At 36.3% G+C, this 17,550-nt stretch overlaps 1 protein-coding gene across 3 annotated transcripts in view; it reads right to left on the reverse strand.

Moving 5' to 3' along the window:
- Positions 1-15,516, reverse strand: part of LOC139140353 (MAP kinase-activating death domain protein-like) — an 85,324-nt gene extending 69,808 nt beyond the window's left edge. For all 3 annotated transcript variants that reach the window (XM_070709569.1, XM_070709560.1, XM_070709551.1), the window contains exons 1-2: positions 15,323-15,516; positions 12,918-13,645 (exon numbers count right to left, since the gene is read on the reverse strand). In XM_070709569.1, coding sequence (XP_070565670.1) covers positions 12,918-13,549 — 632 coding nt within the window. In that variant the 5' untranslated portion in view covers positions 13,550-13,645; positions 15,323-15,516. The remainder of the gene's footprint in view (positions 1-12,917; positions 13,646-15,322) is intronic.
- Between the last annotated feature and the right edge of the window lie 2,034 nt (positions 15,517-17,550).

Here is a 17,550-nt window from a genome sequence, read left to right on the forward strand (position 1 = left end):
ATTACAACAACAACCATTGCAATTACAATCCCTCTATTCAAATTCACAGGAGTAATATGTATTGTGTTTTTTTTATAGCAAAAATAACAATAGATGCCTTTGTCATGGCATGCGGGTTGTCTAATATATCAGGACTGAGCAAATTTTCAAGGTGTGTGTAACTTTTCCAGGAATTCTGACGGTAACCATTGCATCTGCAAATCCCTAGAAATTCATAGCAGGCAATGTGTTTTTATATTTTATTAAAAATAGAAAAGATGACAATATGTAATGTGTGTGGGCTTTCTTTGAGGGGTGTCTAATATGTCAGCACTGAGCACATCTTTGAGGAGGCATACTTTTCCAGGAATTCTGACATCTGTAAAGAAATGCTCGAAGTATCTTGTATACATTTTTTAGCTCTTATGAAGTTTAATGGGTTTGAATGTAGTGGCATCTATTACCAAGCATTCACAGTCCCTCCACACATACATGTATAGGCTGTGCCTAGGGCAGTAGATGATGATCATCAATGTGGGGAATACTGACATGCAAATACTGTAGACATACCGCATACAAATCTTGCGTTTAACATTTAAAATACTGGTAATTTTCATCCTGACGTCAGTGACAAATCGATTTTTCAATCATGTTTTCATAATTTTTGACTCTTCCAAATATTTTTAGAAAAATATTTCCTTTAATAGTTTGACTACTATTACAGAACTGCAATAACATTGGATTCATCATGTACATGTTATATTTGCAATTTGGTAATTACATGTACATGTACCTTGCAAGAGCCAGGATGCTTTATAGAGGTAACATGTCACTGCAAAGTGTTGGAATGAAAACAATGATGGGTAGCAACCACTAGTGCAGAAACAGAGTTCCAAAGTATGTGCTTCAATGCAGCCATACCCAAATAACATGACTTACATGTAAGATGTCCATGTCATACTAGAAAAGTAGAATGTCTAAATGAATGACTGCCAGACATTACCTGTACTGTAACAAAATACACTTAAAAATACTTTAAAATGCTCTGATACATGAAAATTGAATACTTGTACTGGTAAGCTTGCTCTGAATATTACATTTATGTACCTTCATGGTGTATATACCCTGGAAAAATTCCCTTGGATTATTTCATCACAAGAAATCACGTTTTCTAAATTTTTGACGAAGCCTAACCAGAATTCACATGCTAACAATAATAGTACATTTTACACATAAAGACATTGTCTTAACCATAGACAGTCGAGAAACTTTCTCGATTGTCTATGTTTTAACAAGCTAAATAAGTGATGTTTAAGCATGCTTTGGGAAGTAGAGCAAGAACTGGCAACTGACATACACAACAAAAACTGTGAAAAAATCATCAAAATTACAAATACTGGCACTTTAATTTCAATTGTGCTTGGTTCCTGTAAAAGGCACTATCACTATCACTTAAAACAACACCACTCTTTTGACACACTATACATGTAAACTGTTTGGACAAGGTCAACTTTGAGTGCATTGAAAACAATCTTTACAGGATAGTGCTTACAGATAACAGATAATTCACAAGTATGTGCAGACGGTTTGTTTGCTTCTTGAGTTGATACGCTACAATCTACAGCAAGGACATGCAACTATGCTAAAGTGATACCTGCCACTTCTTGCACACACCAGTATGTGCTCTAAGTAATTCTTCATCAAGAAAAGGGATAGGGTCACCGGAAACTAAAATGTTTTTGAATTTTATAGATTAACACAATACTAAATTACAATAAAGAAATAAACACTGCCTTTTGTATGAGGTATTTCCTTTTTTTATTTTATATTATAAACAAAATTTTGCCTTTTGTATAGATATCATGCTTCTTACAGAGAAAAGGACTTTGGAGAGAAGACAGCATTTTACCTACTTGTAATTAGTACTGAATGAATGTGATAGGCAGAATATTTAGATTAGCAATGGGTGTAGCCCATGGTCACTCACAGTTTATAAATGTCTCTAGTAAAAGGTATAACACAGCTTCTGCATTGCTGACTTGCATGCAATGCTTCCATGGTAGTCTTGTTAAAACAATGTGTCTTATGAATGTATGCACTTGGACTGTTTTCTGTGTGTGTTTACTCAGTGTGCACATATAAAAACAACATGGCCAAATTCTTGTCAAATTGTATAAGTCCTTCAGGTAACACAAGCCCCTTTTCCAGTTATAAGCCCAGTACCTTGGTACTTCTCAAATGATAAGTAAACTACGTCATGTCCCATAGTTATGCGTATTCACATCGACTGACCAATACTCATCAATATTCATATCAACTGAGAGTGTGCAGAAATGTGAAGTCCCTTGTGTCTGGCAACACTGTGTGAATTCCATTTTGAATTTTACACCGAGACTTGGCTAGAAAGCTCATACCACTATCCACACGGAAATTACACATGCACATGCAGTATTAAAGTCTGTGCTTTCATTGGAACAATACAAACACCACAAAAATGGAATCACACTGTGTTGCCAGACACAAGTATACTCTATGCATTTAAACTAGAGGCTGACTTAGAAATTGCAGAAATGATCTCTGTTACATTTTATTTAATATTTCATGCACAAAAACTTCTTTTTAAGTATTCCACAGCAAATCATCAACCCCATGTCATGCAGTTGCAATAACAGATGCCTGGGCCGATAGGCAACAGGCACACCTGTTAGCTTTCTCAATGTTCCATACACGTTTAAGTCAACACCTAATACCTTACAGTGCTCTGAGTAGACCTGTAGTTTTGTAACCTTGTTTATGGAATTTGCAGCTTACTGTAATAGTATGCAAGATGGACATATCTCTAGGAGTGTGCGTATTATTTGAAGTACTCACAGGTATTGATACAGTTGCTTAGAGATGTTTGCTGACTGCAAAACACTAAATACTATGTTGCAAGTCTGTATGTTCAATCATCTCATGTTACATATACTGGTTGTTATACATATAGTCCACAAACAGTGAATATTTATCTGCTATACATGTAGTTCTTCAGGTAGTACATGACTTGAAACTGAAAGTTTTAAACTTTGTTTAATAAATTTTACTTGATGAAACTTTTGAAGCATTCTCTTTCAAAAGTCAAGAATAGAAGCCTTGGGTCATCATGCAGATTTTGGCACTACAGAAACAAATTACCTAAAATTTATGATATTTCAAATTCAAATTTTCTATACTTATGTTAACTCTATGGAGAAAACCTGAATTTTTGATTTTCATAAAAACAAGACTTGATTCTTTCTTCCACAAGCTTCACCATAGGCAGAACATCAGAACAGCGTTGTAAATATTTCTGAGTTTGATTTTCTGTCCACGAAGCACAGTCATTTTACTCTAAGATATCCACTGTCTTGAATATTAAACACAAGTTAATCACACAACCACTCTGTCTAATGGCAGTACAAATATTCTGCAGAAACGAATTTATTACAATAATCCAAGAAGAAAAAACTCCAATTACATCATCATACATGTACAATAATGGCTATTACAAAAACATATTCATCAATGACAATTTTATTTGTTTCATGGGAACCATTCCTCTACTATACCAGCTGTTTTTTTCTCCAATTGCTATATTTAGATTTTTTTGTAAAAAACTAGCAGTCAGGTTTTTATTGACTTTACCGATTCAGTATTATTGACCGTTTTTTTCTGCAAAGTGTACTCAGACAAAGCGTTTCCGGCATTAATTAATACACAGCTGGCATAAAAAAATACAGATGACAAAGCTGGCGGTAAAACACTGATATTTCAACAGCTTGATTGACATACCAAACGTGAGCCTCCCAGGGTTGCGATATTTGCAGGTGAAAAGTCCAAGGCATATGTACAGAGGCCTGTACCTACACTAGAAGTCCCCTGACACTATAAGGGAAGGGTTATGCACACACACCATGAAATCGTTTCCAGAGAAGTATGAAATTGGAACACGCTGCTTTAAGGTAGTATGCGCCTCGAAAGTGAAAGACTTATACTTTTGCTCAAACTTTCCTCCATGAAATTTTAGACCAATCTCTTACCAAAGCATGAATAAAAACCAGTGGCAGTGGTCAGAGTGCAAACTTTGGTACTAGAAAGACATACATGTATTAATTACCTAAGATTTCCCGATATTTGAAATTCAAAATGGCTGCTATCCCTGTCTTAATTCTATGAGGGAAAAATAAAACTTTTGATTTTTGACAAACTAAGATGATGAAAACATTTCTTTTATCAAGAGCTTTAAAATGACACCTGCCGTAAGTTGTAGTTCAGAAGAGAATTGATAAAATTTAAAAGCCCAAATTTCTGTCCCAACAGCGCATTCTACCTTAACATACAATGTCTGCACATTCAAAGCAAATATAAACTGTCTTCATAGAAAATACATGCAGATTTTCCTACTAAAACTTTGACACTGGAAAATTTATTGAGTGAACAAAGCCAGGGCAAAGTATCTCAACACTGGTCCTGGATCATAAAAACCTGAATAACATTACTCAACCCTGTGCATGGTTCTTTCCACTAAATTTGAGATGAAGTGTGTTCGGTGATGATCGTACAACAGTACCATACCTGAAATCTTACAATACTTTTTCCAATGCCACATGACATTTTTATAGGAATATTATTTCAATACTATAAGTAATTATGCAAGCTCCAAGAGCAAAGCACAATAACTACAGTTTTGGAACACTGCACAATTGCAATAAAATGTACCAATCATAAAGTTGTACTGCTGTTACTGTGTGTGGCAATCAGGCCAACTCCTTAATTCCCAGCTATCTGTAACAAGAAAATTCTTCAATCCCAATGGATATACCTACACATAATTATTTACTACATGCAGGCTTGGATTGGGAATTGGTCAACTCATGGAAAGTCAATAAGACATCAAAACAGCTGATGACAGGGTTATGGCAATTTTAAGATCAAGATTCATGTGCAATTAGCAGTAAACAATTAAAACCAACCTAGCAGAACCAACACAATAAATATCAATTTACTATTCTGACAATAATTTTTTTCACCGTACAGTCACCACCCTTGGAATTATAATGTAAACCCTGACAAAAAAATCGCATTCACACAAAGCAGTGCTTATGAAAAGTGTTGGCAGACACTGGAACCTGCAGAGTCTATTCAGAAAGAGAGCATGTGTGTATGAAGGCAATCAGGTGACCATATTTGACCAATCAGAAGGCAATAAATATTCACAAAAATATCAATGCAGAACAGATAGATGAGCATCTTTGGATACAGCACTTGTGACTTTCTGATACCATAAAAACGAGCATTATAAATTTTATGTATGTCTGTGTGGTCCATTTAGCTGCCATGGAAGATACATAATCTATGATTTATGTGATCTTAAATGTCTGCGTATATACTTGAGTTCACTGAGTCATTTCATGTCTGAACTGTAACATCACTGCAAGGCTAATGTCAAGCCATTAGGGGTGGTTGTAGAACCATTAGGCTTATGAACAACTTCCTTATCTTTGTCAAAGTAACTTGTTTCCATGGGCCAGACAGGAAACATTGCAGTTTGCGGTAAATCATTGCATGAAAATGCAGCACTGTCACCATGGGAACTGGGATATTTGGGTTGCTCTAATGAGTATTCTACTACAGTGTCTGTTTCCAGAAGAATCTGGGGTAAAGATTTTACAAAGCACTGTCTGTAATAACTGGGGGAGCCAGAGAGGATCTCTTTGGGTGTTCAATTTTTTTGATTTTTGGAGTATTAGTTGACCAGTCAAGCTAGAATCATACTTCTTTCCACATATTTAATGGCCTCCACTCTACGAAATGTGGTGTGACAGTGCTAACTTTATCATGACACAAAAAATGTATCATTGAAAAAATCCAATCCTTGATTAACAAGGCTTTGCTGCACTTAAATTTCACTCTCATTGATTCTTTCTAATAGTAATGCCAGTTGATATTAATTGATTTTTCAGTATCAATAGCATCACAGAAGTGACATGAGTACATTTCACCCTGTCAGTGCCAAACTTTGGTATAGCCCGTTTTCAAAAGGGTAGACTGACCTATAAACAGGGAAATGCAGCAAAAGGTTTCATGTACATTTGATGTACATTTGTAATCGTTTTGATTTTGACCCACCCTGGGAGACAATCTATGACCTTGACCTGACTTGACCTGCCTATGCAAATTTATTCCAGCCTCTGTCTTCGTGGCGCAATCCATTTTTTGTACTTGCATTATCCAACATACTAATTATAAATATTACAATATTTAAATAAATGAGTTGATGCAGGGAAAGGGTTAAATTTGAACCACTGTACTCTCATGCGGGTCACATTCTCATTTAATCTCTGACGCAGGAGACAGACTGCACAATATTATCTGTGGAATATCAAAATCAAAAATAATGTCTACATACAGTCGCACAAAAATCTCCTTGCTCAGTAATACTATTAACAGACAAAAGTGTATCACAAAGTACATTTCAACGCCAAAGTACCATAAATTAAATACACATACACACAGCATTTAATCCAGTAAATCAATCATGCACAATCCATTATGTTAAAATAATCATTAAAAATATTTGTTGTATATATTGAATTCACTCTGGGCTGACAGTTTCAGGAATTACAAGAAAGTATACACATGCTTCATTAAATCAATTTATTGAACGAAAATAGACCATACTCAGTAAACAGATAAGTGATGTGCGTAATGTCTTTTCACGTTGGCCTAGTATAATCGAAAAATATAGAAACATTTGGTAAATAGTAGTAGGGTGACTGACTCATGATCAAAAGATGGTTAGTTAGAGACTTTCACATCGGGTGTTACTAAGTAAGAGTAGCAGACTTGCTATACTGTAAGACGGTGGTGAGTGAAACTTCAAGACTCTAGCAGTGTTGTACCCTTGAACAAGGCTCTTCACTGCTCATTGTTCAATTGGGAAAAATAAAAAGGTGCAACGGTTGCAACACAACCACCAGCGAAACAGCACACAAAACAATTTCTGCAAACTGACATTTTATCCAATATATAAAGATATGACCTAAATTCATGATAGCAAATACAAACTTTGAATGTTATCGTTTCTATGAGTTTGCAGCTGTCTTCATTCACATAAATATAAACATATATGTACATGTATAAGAATCAACATCTTTAATTAACAGATCAAAAACAAAATATTTTCATTTGGTCAAATTCTTTGAATACTGTTGGAATTACAAATTCCCACATAATGTGGTTTTTGAGTTTCACAATATTTTAATTGAAGCAAGCTCTACGAAAACTCAATGAAGGAAAATGAGTATGTTCCAGAATAAAAAGGGCACTGACTGGACAATGGAATAGTAGAGCACTGGAATTGACATTGTAAACAATAATTGTAGTATGACATACGATGTAAACACAACGTCGCATCAAAAATGTGTGGCTTTATAATGGTTGTCAGAACAAAACTATCAGCCTTCAATTTGTGAGTTCGACAACAGATTTCACTGACAATCAAACCATGCCATTAGTGGACCTGGTCTACATGCTATAATCTGATAACCACATGGCTCACTCACTCTGGCCACAATTCCGTTGTAACTTAATCTCCATTCTAAATGCAAATATTGAAAGCCTGACACTCACATTTGCAGTAAAAAACTCTCAACAAGCCCAGATTACATATCATCAGTTACAGTAGTTTTTTTTTCTTATCATGTCTTGAATTCGAAATCCCAACAGTGTATCTTGCAATACAAATATGCTTTGCTTTTTAATTTATGTATTTACATGGATAATACTCTGCAGCCGTAGCTTTCACGTTTTCATTAATTCATTCTCTGAAACAAATAAATTTGTTTATTCCTCCACCAAAGGTATGATACAATGCAACGTAGTAGCTTGCTAGCCCTTGTGCAGAAATGTACTATGAACAATTTGCGTTATTGATGTTGAACTTTCAATTTTAAATGAATTCAGTCACTAACAATTAAGGTAGAATGCACTTCGGGGAAAGATATTCAAATTCTCAAATTTTCCCAATAATTTTCTGGTCCACTGCTTGTCGGACCTTATTTTAAAGCTGTTAGTGTAAGAAAAAATTTACCACCATAATTTTTTGAAAATTTATCATTTTATTTAATTTTCCTCATAGAGTTAACACAGGGGTGGCGGTCATTTTGAATTTTAAAAATGTTAGGTAATTTGTTCCAAACTTTGCACAGTGATCCTTACTTTTTATTCTTGATTTGGTAAGAAGATGGTTGAAATTCTCATTGAAGAAAGTTTGAGGGAAAGTTTCAGTCTTTAACTTTTAAGTCACATATAACCTTGACATTTTACAATAGCTGTGTTGACAAAAGTGAAGTTCAACACTTTCTGCTTTTCAAATGATTTGGGAAAGAAAAGGAAACAGTTTTACCAAAATACAAAACAAAATAATGAAATATACAACATATCAAAAATTACAGCCAATCCAGATACAGCATGTCAAAAAAAAACCCAGAGAAAAAGTTACATATTGTATGTACCGTAGTACTGTGAATCTTACAGCCCAGGAATGTACAGTACAAGACCCATTTATAAAGGAAAGGTCAGTTTAGTGATCTCAATGTGCAAACCACGATGGCTTTGTGGAGCACCTTGTCACACAGAAGCACCAGAACAAAGTTTCATCCGTCCATTCACTTTCTTTCCTTCTGTATTGTTAACATATCCTCTGTTTAAGTCTCTTTTCTACCTATTTTCAAATGTTCTTTGGGTCTTTCAATAAATGGCACAGCCATTGTGTGTTAAAACTCTACAGCGGTCAACAATGAAAATTTCACCAGCGTGACTTAGATGCCAAATTTTTCTACATTGTGAGCAATAATGATAGCATGACATGCCTCATATTACATAAGTTTATACAAGAATGGATATTTTTAGATTATCTCTAAATTTTCTTGATATATGTACATTGTATGTATAAATGTTTATATGTATTATATATGTCAAATAATATGATAATTTCTGTGTATTATTCTGTTTCATTTTTGTAGTCCTATGACTATGTTTATCTTTGAGGGAATATACCATAAATGTCAATTAAGTTATAATTATGTGTGTGCTTGTACAAATACAATGTAGTAATTTTTGAGAGACATTTTGCATATAATCACTTAGCATGCTAGTCTAATTTTTTTGAACAGACTGCAAAACACAAGGGACCCATCCAAAGTCATGTCATTGGCCTGCAAAAGTCTCCAGCTCCTCTAGACAAACCCCTACACCACCCCTAACATTTGCTCATGTACTTTAAAAATGAGGTATTTTTTTTTACTTCAAATTTCACATACTTCCAGATATATAATACCAAAGTATCAAAAATAAACATAGATCATCGTAAAATAATATGTCGAATCATTACAGTGATAAAATAAATCAAAAAATTTGTGAATATCTTACAGTTGTTAATATGACAGAGTCTTTCTAAAGATACACTCTGACATTTTTATTGTTTGTGTTACTTTAATTAAACTTCAACATTTTCTTCTAACACATTTTGTCAGAGGGTTTCCTTTGGTGTACCAATGGAGAATACAGAGGCATGGCAGTAATGTTACATTTTTCCAAGACAATTTGCCAGCCAATTTCCCAAACCTTTACAAAATACGATGCATTGCAACCATACTATACAGTCAGTTTGCATCCAATTATAAAATTTGTGTGAAGTGAGTGATTGAACTGTTATATCATGATGGCTGATCCAATTTTGAATATTGCTAACGTTTTCTTAGCAAAGAACTGGCAGGTACATGTAATGAGAGGAGAGAAGCAACGAGACATAAGCAGTCAAATGTTACACATAAATCCACACGTCATGTCAGGAAAAATCAGTATACCGGTACAAACAAAGGTGCCCAAAAGATTGTACATTCTATCAGGGCTAGGCAGTTAGTGTATGTTTTGCTTAGGTCTGCGAAAACACTACATATTTTGTTACGTTTTTGGCGTTTTGAAAAGTCCCTCAAGTACTGGTATGTACGTTGTTGTATTGGGGCATGTCAATTTGTCAAAATTGACTAGATAGTCAGATAGTGGCAGATGAGTCTTACACAAGGAGAGCTAACCTAGGGGGTCCAAATTTGGGGCTCGGGTCAGGGCACAAAAACCTTTTTATTAGTTCAATTCATGTACTAATTCAATTTGCTAGTTCACCATTCATGCTACCAAACATACAGAGCTGTCAAAAAAGGGCAAGCAGTTTTGACCTGTATGCCACAGAACTCGTCAATGGTAAAGTGCACTTCATACATAGTACCGGGTACATGGAACAAGCAGCATTATTGACAAGCTGAATAACGCTACATGTATAGTATATCCTGTGAGGACATGGATATAGTTTAGAAAGTAAATCTTTGCTTGTCTGAAACCAAGAAAATTCAAGGCAATCTAATTTTAACACTCTACGTGGTACACATATTAAGAATGGTCATGGCAGTTCTGTGACCATGGCATTAATGGTCATGGCAGTTCTATGACCATGGAATTAATGGTCACGGTATGTATGTATGTATGTATGTATGTATGTATGTATGTATGTATGTATGTATCTATCTATCTATCTATGCATGCATACATGCACAAAACATGTGTGTGTGTGTGTGTAACTAATTAAAATAATGCTGAAACAAAGTCTAAATCATTTTACTTTGGGCAGATCACATATGTAACACATGGACACAGCTCATATTGTTGACAAACCACCTGTATTTTTGCATCAGATCCTGATATAGAATTTTTTTGTACCGTCTCTTGTGTACTGGTAATAACAACACTTTATATTTATCGTACATGCAACATCTGTTGAAAGTCCTCTATTGAACTCCATGCACTGTCTAACTTTCACTTTCTATAAGAAGGTTACACATATAACTGTCATGATAAGTTCTAGACCTTGGGTGTATTTCAAACCATTCTATTTTGACATAATAACAGCACTTGATCTGATCAGTATGACTACGAGAACTAAGTTTGCATGCCTTAAAGTTGAAATGCAGGTCATGCTATACGATACTATCCAAATATTTGACCGAGGAAAAGGGATGTTTCAGCCAAGTCACAGGTAGCACACCTTGAAGTGTGAATTTCACAAAATGCTCCTCCAAGAATTTGATTTCAAAACACTAGCAAACCAGTATAGGTGAAGAGTGTTTATCATGTTCACAAGACATTTTCAGTAATACGAATCATGAATCTATCAAGATAACAATTTAGGGACAGAAATGGAAAGAATTCCATTAAATTTCACTGTACTAATTACTGAGGAAGGCCAAATTGGATTGCAAATGGGAATACAGTAGTCTCACTAACAATGACACCACCATGTTGAGATGGGTGTGTTAATTGATTGTGACAATAGAAATCAACAAATATGGTAATTTCTTTACAATCCATATTTTCTGACTAACAGATTTGAAGAACTTAATGATAGGGCCATATGTTTTAAAATGGAATTTTTTTAAATGTAAAATTGATTGCATTAATAGAAGATCACAGGATATTGTCATACTATACCGTGGTACATAAATATTTTGACATACATGTACAAAATTTCACCTAAGGGGGAAAAAATGTTACAATAATGAATTTTCCATTCTCATTCATACACTGTACACACTACTACATGTACATGCAAACAAAAACAGTTTGGCACATCAAGATCCAGAATCATAGCCACATCTATCTACCTAAAATCATTTTGTTCAGTGACATATAATATTATTGACCTTGAATTTCTTCTGCACAGTAAAACAGACTGATATTACTAGTCATCACATATTTTTGTGCACTTGACTTAAGGTAGTATCCACCTCGAAAGTGAAAGACCTTAACTTTTGCTCGAACTTTCCTCAGGGAATCTTTCAATCATTTTCTTTCAAAATCAAGAATAAAAATAGGGGGTCACCATGCAAATTTTGGTACTAGAGAAACAAATTACCAAAGATTTACCGATATTAGAAATTCAAAATGGCCGCCATCCCTGTGTTAACTCTATGGAGAAAAATAAAAATTTTCGAATTTCGAAAAACTAAGCTGGTGAAAAGTTTTCTTTCACCAAGAGCTTTAAAATGAACCCCCACATGTGGTATATCAGAAGAGAATTGTAAAAGTTTGAGAGTCTGAATGCCTGTCCCCGAGGTGCATTCTACCTTAACAAAATGTTTCAATTTTCAAACTGCGGTTTTAGGGAGCGCTGGGCTACACTGTCCTTTGAGAATAAAACAGTGCTTAGGCTATGCACGGACATTACCAAACACAAGAACATACATGTACTGAGATCACAACATGTTTGAGTATTTAAAATTGTGACCATCATCATTCCCTGAAACTGAAGTTTTGCTTTGCAGGTATAAACAATTCCATACATATTCATACAACAATTAGTATCATAAATATGGGTACAGTGTTGTTTGTATGCACACAGACAGTACACAAATAAACAAGAACTGAATAAACACAGAAATGAATATTGTCCATGTTCACACATGTGGGTGCTACAAATGAGAGATACTTTATACTGGCAGGTATTCAAAATATATTTATAGTACAAAACATAAATCATACCAGAACTGCTATACCAGAAGTGCATGCATAATGGTGACTCAGATTTACGATGTGGATTTTCATGGCATTATATCATTTTACATGGCAAGTGTGGTTCATTTCAGTATTTTCTATCTTTTCATGAATGCAATATCACTATCAAATTCCCATCTAATCGTATGAAGTGTAGGACAATTTCTTGTAATGTAAAATAGTTAAATGCTGCTGGGTGACTGGGGAGTGGATAATTCAGTTTAAAGCTGCTTCACGGGTTAATGAGTCAGAGAATCATTTGCACTTTGCTGTGGCAACTGGGGTCAAAGGTTACGATAGTACAGTGAACCTACCTGGCATTCTTGGAGCCGACTTTTCTCCGCGTCCTCTCACTGCATGCATCAATCATCTTCTTGAGGATGAACAGACACTCGCGAAACGCACCGAAGAACGGATGATGACTAATTATGCACAGTGAGGTCAGTGAATTGTTCCGAACTCGCTTGGCCGTTTTCATCCGCCGCTTTGTGCGGGGTGATTTCTCGCCCTCGTGGTCGGGACTCGGAACGCTAAGCGAAGTCTGCTCATAGGCTTTCTGGTTCTCATTATGGTTTGTCTTTTTCTCTTTGCTTCTGTGTTCAGACATTTTCTTTTCAAAGGGCCGATAAAAATTGACGCACACTCCATATCGTACTTTCCCCGTATCCTTTTCAGTCAGCGTAAATGTAAAGGAAGTGTTCTCTCTAAGACTCATGCGTCTCTGTCCAACACTTATGCATCCTTCCGGCTGACAAAAGAAAATCACGTCAGGAGGCAACGGGAAATCCTGGTGATCCTCCATCGGGTATCTCCGGAGCATATCCGGAGTCTGCGCAACATTGTTGTTTTGGTTCGGATAACGCGCCCCGACGATAACTAAATAATCAATCAACCGTGGACAGAAGAACTTCTTCTCCTTGTTTGGGGCGTATTTATCTTCACCCATGGTTGGCAGACAGTACAAAAACTGGCAAAGAACTAGACTGATAGGCTGCTAATCATAATCTCAGTTAGTCATCTTGAAAATATGAAAGCCAGTCATCTGCAAGGTGAGAATTGGGATTTAGATTCATGAGGTATACACAGTTTCTGTTAAGCATGGTGAGCTGATGTATACAATTCTGAACCTCTCACATAGTTTTTCCCTTTTATAAATTAACACTGATTTTAAAAGAGATTAGGAAACAGCATAAACGTTGTAATAGACAAATCGTGTTGGATTTTCCGACTAACCTTGGTAAAAATACTAGTACTGATACGATGAAAGTTTAATATATATAAAGTACAATACATAAAGATATCAAAGCACGAATCAATTATCCATAAGATATCATTACTCACAATATATACAACCTTGACCGCTAATTTACTGACCTTAAAGGTCTGACATTGACATAGAACATTAATTCTCAGGAAAAACTGGGCAATGAGTTATTGGTATAGTACACAACTTACTCAAAGAGCATTAATAACACTTTTGACTATGCTGTAGGTCTCATACAGGAAGGACACTATTTTTTTACATACTAATTGAGTGGGTGTATTGGCTGCGTAACAATCAGAATTCTGTTGTTCCATCTTCACTTTTGTCCTAACCCAATAATCATTTTGCATCAGACATAATAGAGAACAACTTGGGTCAAATTGTTTCCCAAATCCCCGCATATATCTTCATGTTTAAGAACAGTATGAAAGCAAAAGAGGTCATGAATAAACATTCTTGAAAAATTGTTTCACACAGGTAAGTTTGTCTGGCTCCGTAAACTTCCTGTTAAGGTAGAAATTCTATCCAGGAATAATTTGTATCCCGTGGGGAAGCCTTATGTCCTCGTGTGTGCTTTATCCAATTATTCGACCTGGTTTGGCAAATAAAGTCTTTGCCGGACACGACATATCGGTAGGCGGGGCATGTAAACAAAAGTGTACAGCATTTTTTAAACGCAGAGTTGTCCTGCACGGCTAAGTATAGCCCTGAATCGATATCGTGCGCGTCGCTCAGCGTACGGTTTTACCCTGGGCGCCCCTAAGAGGCAGGGGCCGGCGACACCGGATGCCTGCGTTCTGGCGAACAGATATAACGGGAATTTTACGGGTCCGTATATATAGCCTGTCTGGAATGAATTTCTTTCCTACATATGGACACGCAAGCAAATTCCTTCAAATTTGAAGTGAGCGAACCCCGGACACGGCGGGATAATATTTTACAGGAAGGCTACACACAAACGGGACGGACATCAAACTCTGTATCGTGTGTACGTATGAATGGAAATCCCGTAAAATATCTGTATAAAAACTCATAAAAAGGCGGACACAAAACCGGAAAAAAATTAACTCGACTTGCAAATTAATACCATGGCCTCGAAAAAAATGAATTATCATATTCCATGTCGTTAGTCAAATCAACATAACGCACTAGTTCACTGCACTCCAAAGATGGCGGTGAAAGATCTAATGTATACTGTGTCCAATTATACGTCCGGGTTTTTTTTGTAATGCGGGACCTATTTTGTAAATTTACGCTACCATACAGCAACACCGAATTGTCCTCGGTACACAATGTCACTAAAATGATAAAATATTACTTGAACTTAGCAATGACAGTGGTGGAATCTTTAGCTAACCTATGTAGTACACCTAACGTTTGACCGGACAGATTTGGCAGCGCAGCCTACGTTTCGTTCGAGCCGTCAACCACCTGCGCCCGAAATTCGTAACTTACCCGTAGAAAACGTGAAAGACAGTCCGTCGTTGGCGCAGAAGAAGCTCAGTGTTCTTTCCTGCGAGCAATACAATCTATAGCTTGTTTCTTGTCTTCCTAGGATAGAATATTTTGGGAGTAAGCGGGTTTGTGTGACTGTATGTACGTTCAGCAAGCAGTCAGTGATGGCGGCGTTCAGGCAATCAATGAGTTGTGAATTATGCATATGACGGCTGACAGGCGTGACGTCACACACGTATCGTGCGTAAAACCCACGGATGAAATGACTTGCCATTCGCTGTTGGCATGGTGCTTGGACGTTGAATCAATCCATCCCACACTCAATATACAATTATTTTGCCTATTTAAAATGTACCTTGAATATTAGACTGTCTGATACATCGCTCGTTAACGGTATTTATAGACACTGAAATGTATCTATTATAATTTTTCTTCAAGTTCAATATTTTGCGTAGGGGTTTTGTAAGCTTACAATGTCATTGTAAAGGTCAATGTTAAACGAGTAGGTCGTAACTCAAAATCAAAACGGAAGTTCAAGCATTAGTAATTTTTGTGTGAAAATTTTAATATACATTATCTACATTCTAAGCTGTTCAAATTTGATCTGCTTTAAAGTCAAGCCATCATTGAAACACATCGGTAACAGTGGGACAGCGGTACACCGTGTAGGGCCTATACCTGGGTAATGTCACCGACTCTGGCGTTACAGAACCTATGAATATAATAGAAATTGGAAATTAATAGATATTGGGAGGACATCGGAGAGAGAGAGAGAGAGAGAGAGAGAGAGAGAGAGAGAGAGAGAGAGAGACAGGCAGACAGACAGAGACATACATACATACATACATACATACATACATACATACATACATACATACAGACAGACAGACAGACAGACAGACGACACAGACGGACGGACACGCAGACAGACAGACTGATTGACAGACAGACGGTCGGACAGACAGACTGACAGACAGACAGAAAGACAGTCATTGCGGAGATATTGGACATGGTTCTCTGTTTTAACAGTTACTGAAAATGTAAAAAGAGTGAATTTGAAATTCTGCAAAATGTAGTTAAACTTCATTTTATGTCCAATATTTACAGTACCAAACGGAAGTACGTCTCGCCCCTACTTTATAAACCACAACACCTTGACCTTGGGAATATCAATTTAGTTGGTTCTTGAAAGATTTAGAATGCTGTGTTCTGTGGAGTTTATCCATAATAGTAATATCATGATATTGTGTCGGCTTCATTAAATAAAAGTCAAGCTCTACGCATTTTCTCGTGGAGATGGGGGGATACGAATCTTTAGGCAACATCTCGTGCAACTCAAAAGGAAGAGGTGAGAGCAAACAAGTGTCTACTATACACCTAGGTTTTGAATATATGGGGACATATGTACCGTTCCGACGCAATGAAAAAAGAGAATTTTCCAAGATTCTCTCCTGGACCCTTACATCACAATGGTTTGGCCCGAACACGATGTCATCGATTTTTGGTGTCGGGCCAGTTCATAGGATTGGGGGCGAACTACTAGATTTAGAGTCATTTGATGTGATTTAGCTTGACATATTTCCCATGCAACCCCTTCTTTCTTGTGTTCCTTAATTTCTGCTGACATTTTCTTGTTCATGACGGATTCGGACATCGTCTCACTAGTCTTTTATCATGGTCGGATTCCCTAAGACCATATGCAGCATTGCATGCACCCATGCCATACATGATTTGTATTATTTGAGCCTTGAATTTAGTGAGTATCAGCATAATCTATGACGTAGTCATATGACGGACAATTAATTGTTTAATGTAGAATTTTGACTTCCCAATTTCCTTCTTTCTGAGAATTTATCGACACGGTTAAGATTTTCATCGATCTAGTTTTCGTCGCATTAACGATTGCTCCAATATAGTGACTTTTCCTGCTGTCTCAGCTCTTGCCTAAGTCATAAAAAATCATTAAATGGTGTAAGAATGTGGATACTCTCGCGGGAAATCTCAAGCTCCAAGAAAATAACCTTGAGAAAAGCATGTCTCTACCGTCTATGGGTTCACAACAACCACTTACAGGCGTCTTGTTTATTATCCGATCCCTGCTTGAGCATCTTCATAGTAATCCGATTTTGATGTTTCTTTGAACCAAAGCGCGGTTATCTTCTCTTCACCTGAACGACCCCATTATTCAACAAAATAGTCATTTGAAACCTCCCTAATAAAGACTTGCT

Source organism: Ptychodera flava, chromosome 1 (genome assembly GCF_041260155.1).
Source record: "Ptychodera flava strain L36383 chromosome 1, AS_Pfla_20210202, whole genome shotgun sequence".
NCBI classification, from domain to species: domain Eukaryota; kingdom Metazoa; phylum Hemichordata; class Enteropneusta; family Ptychoderidae; genus Ptychodera; species Ptychodera flava.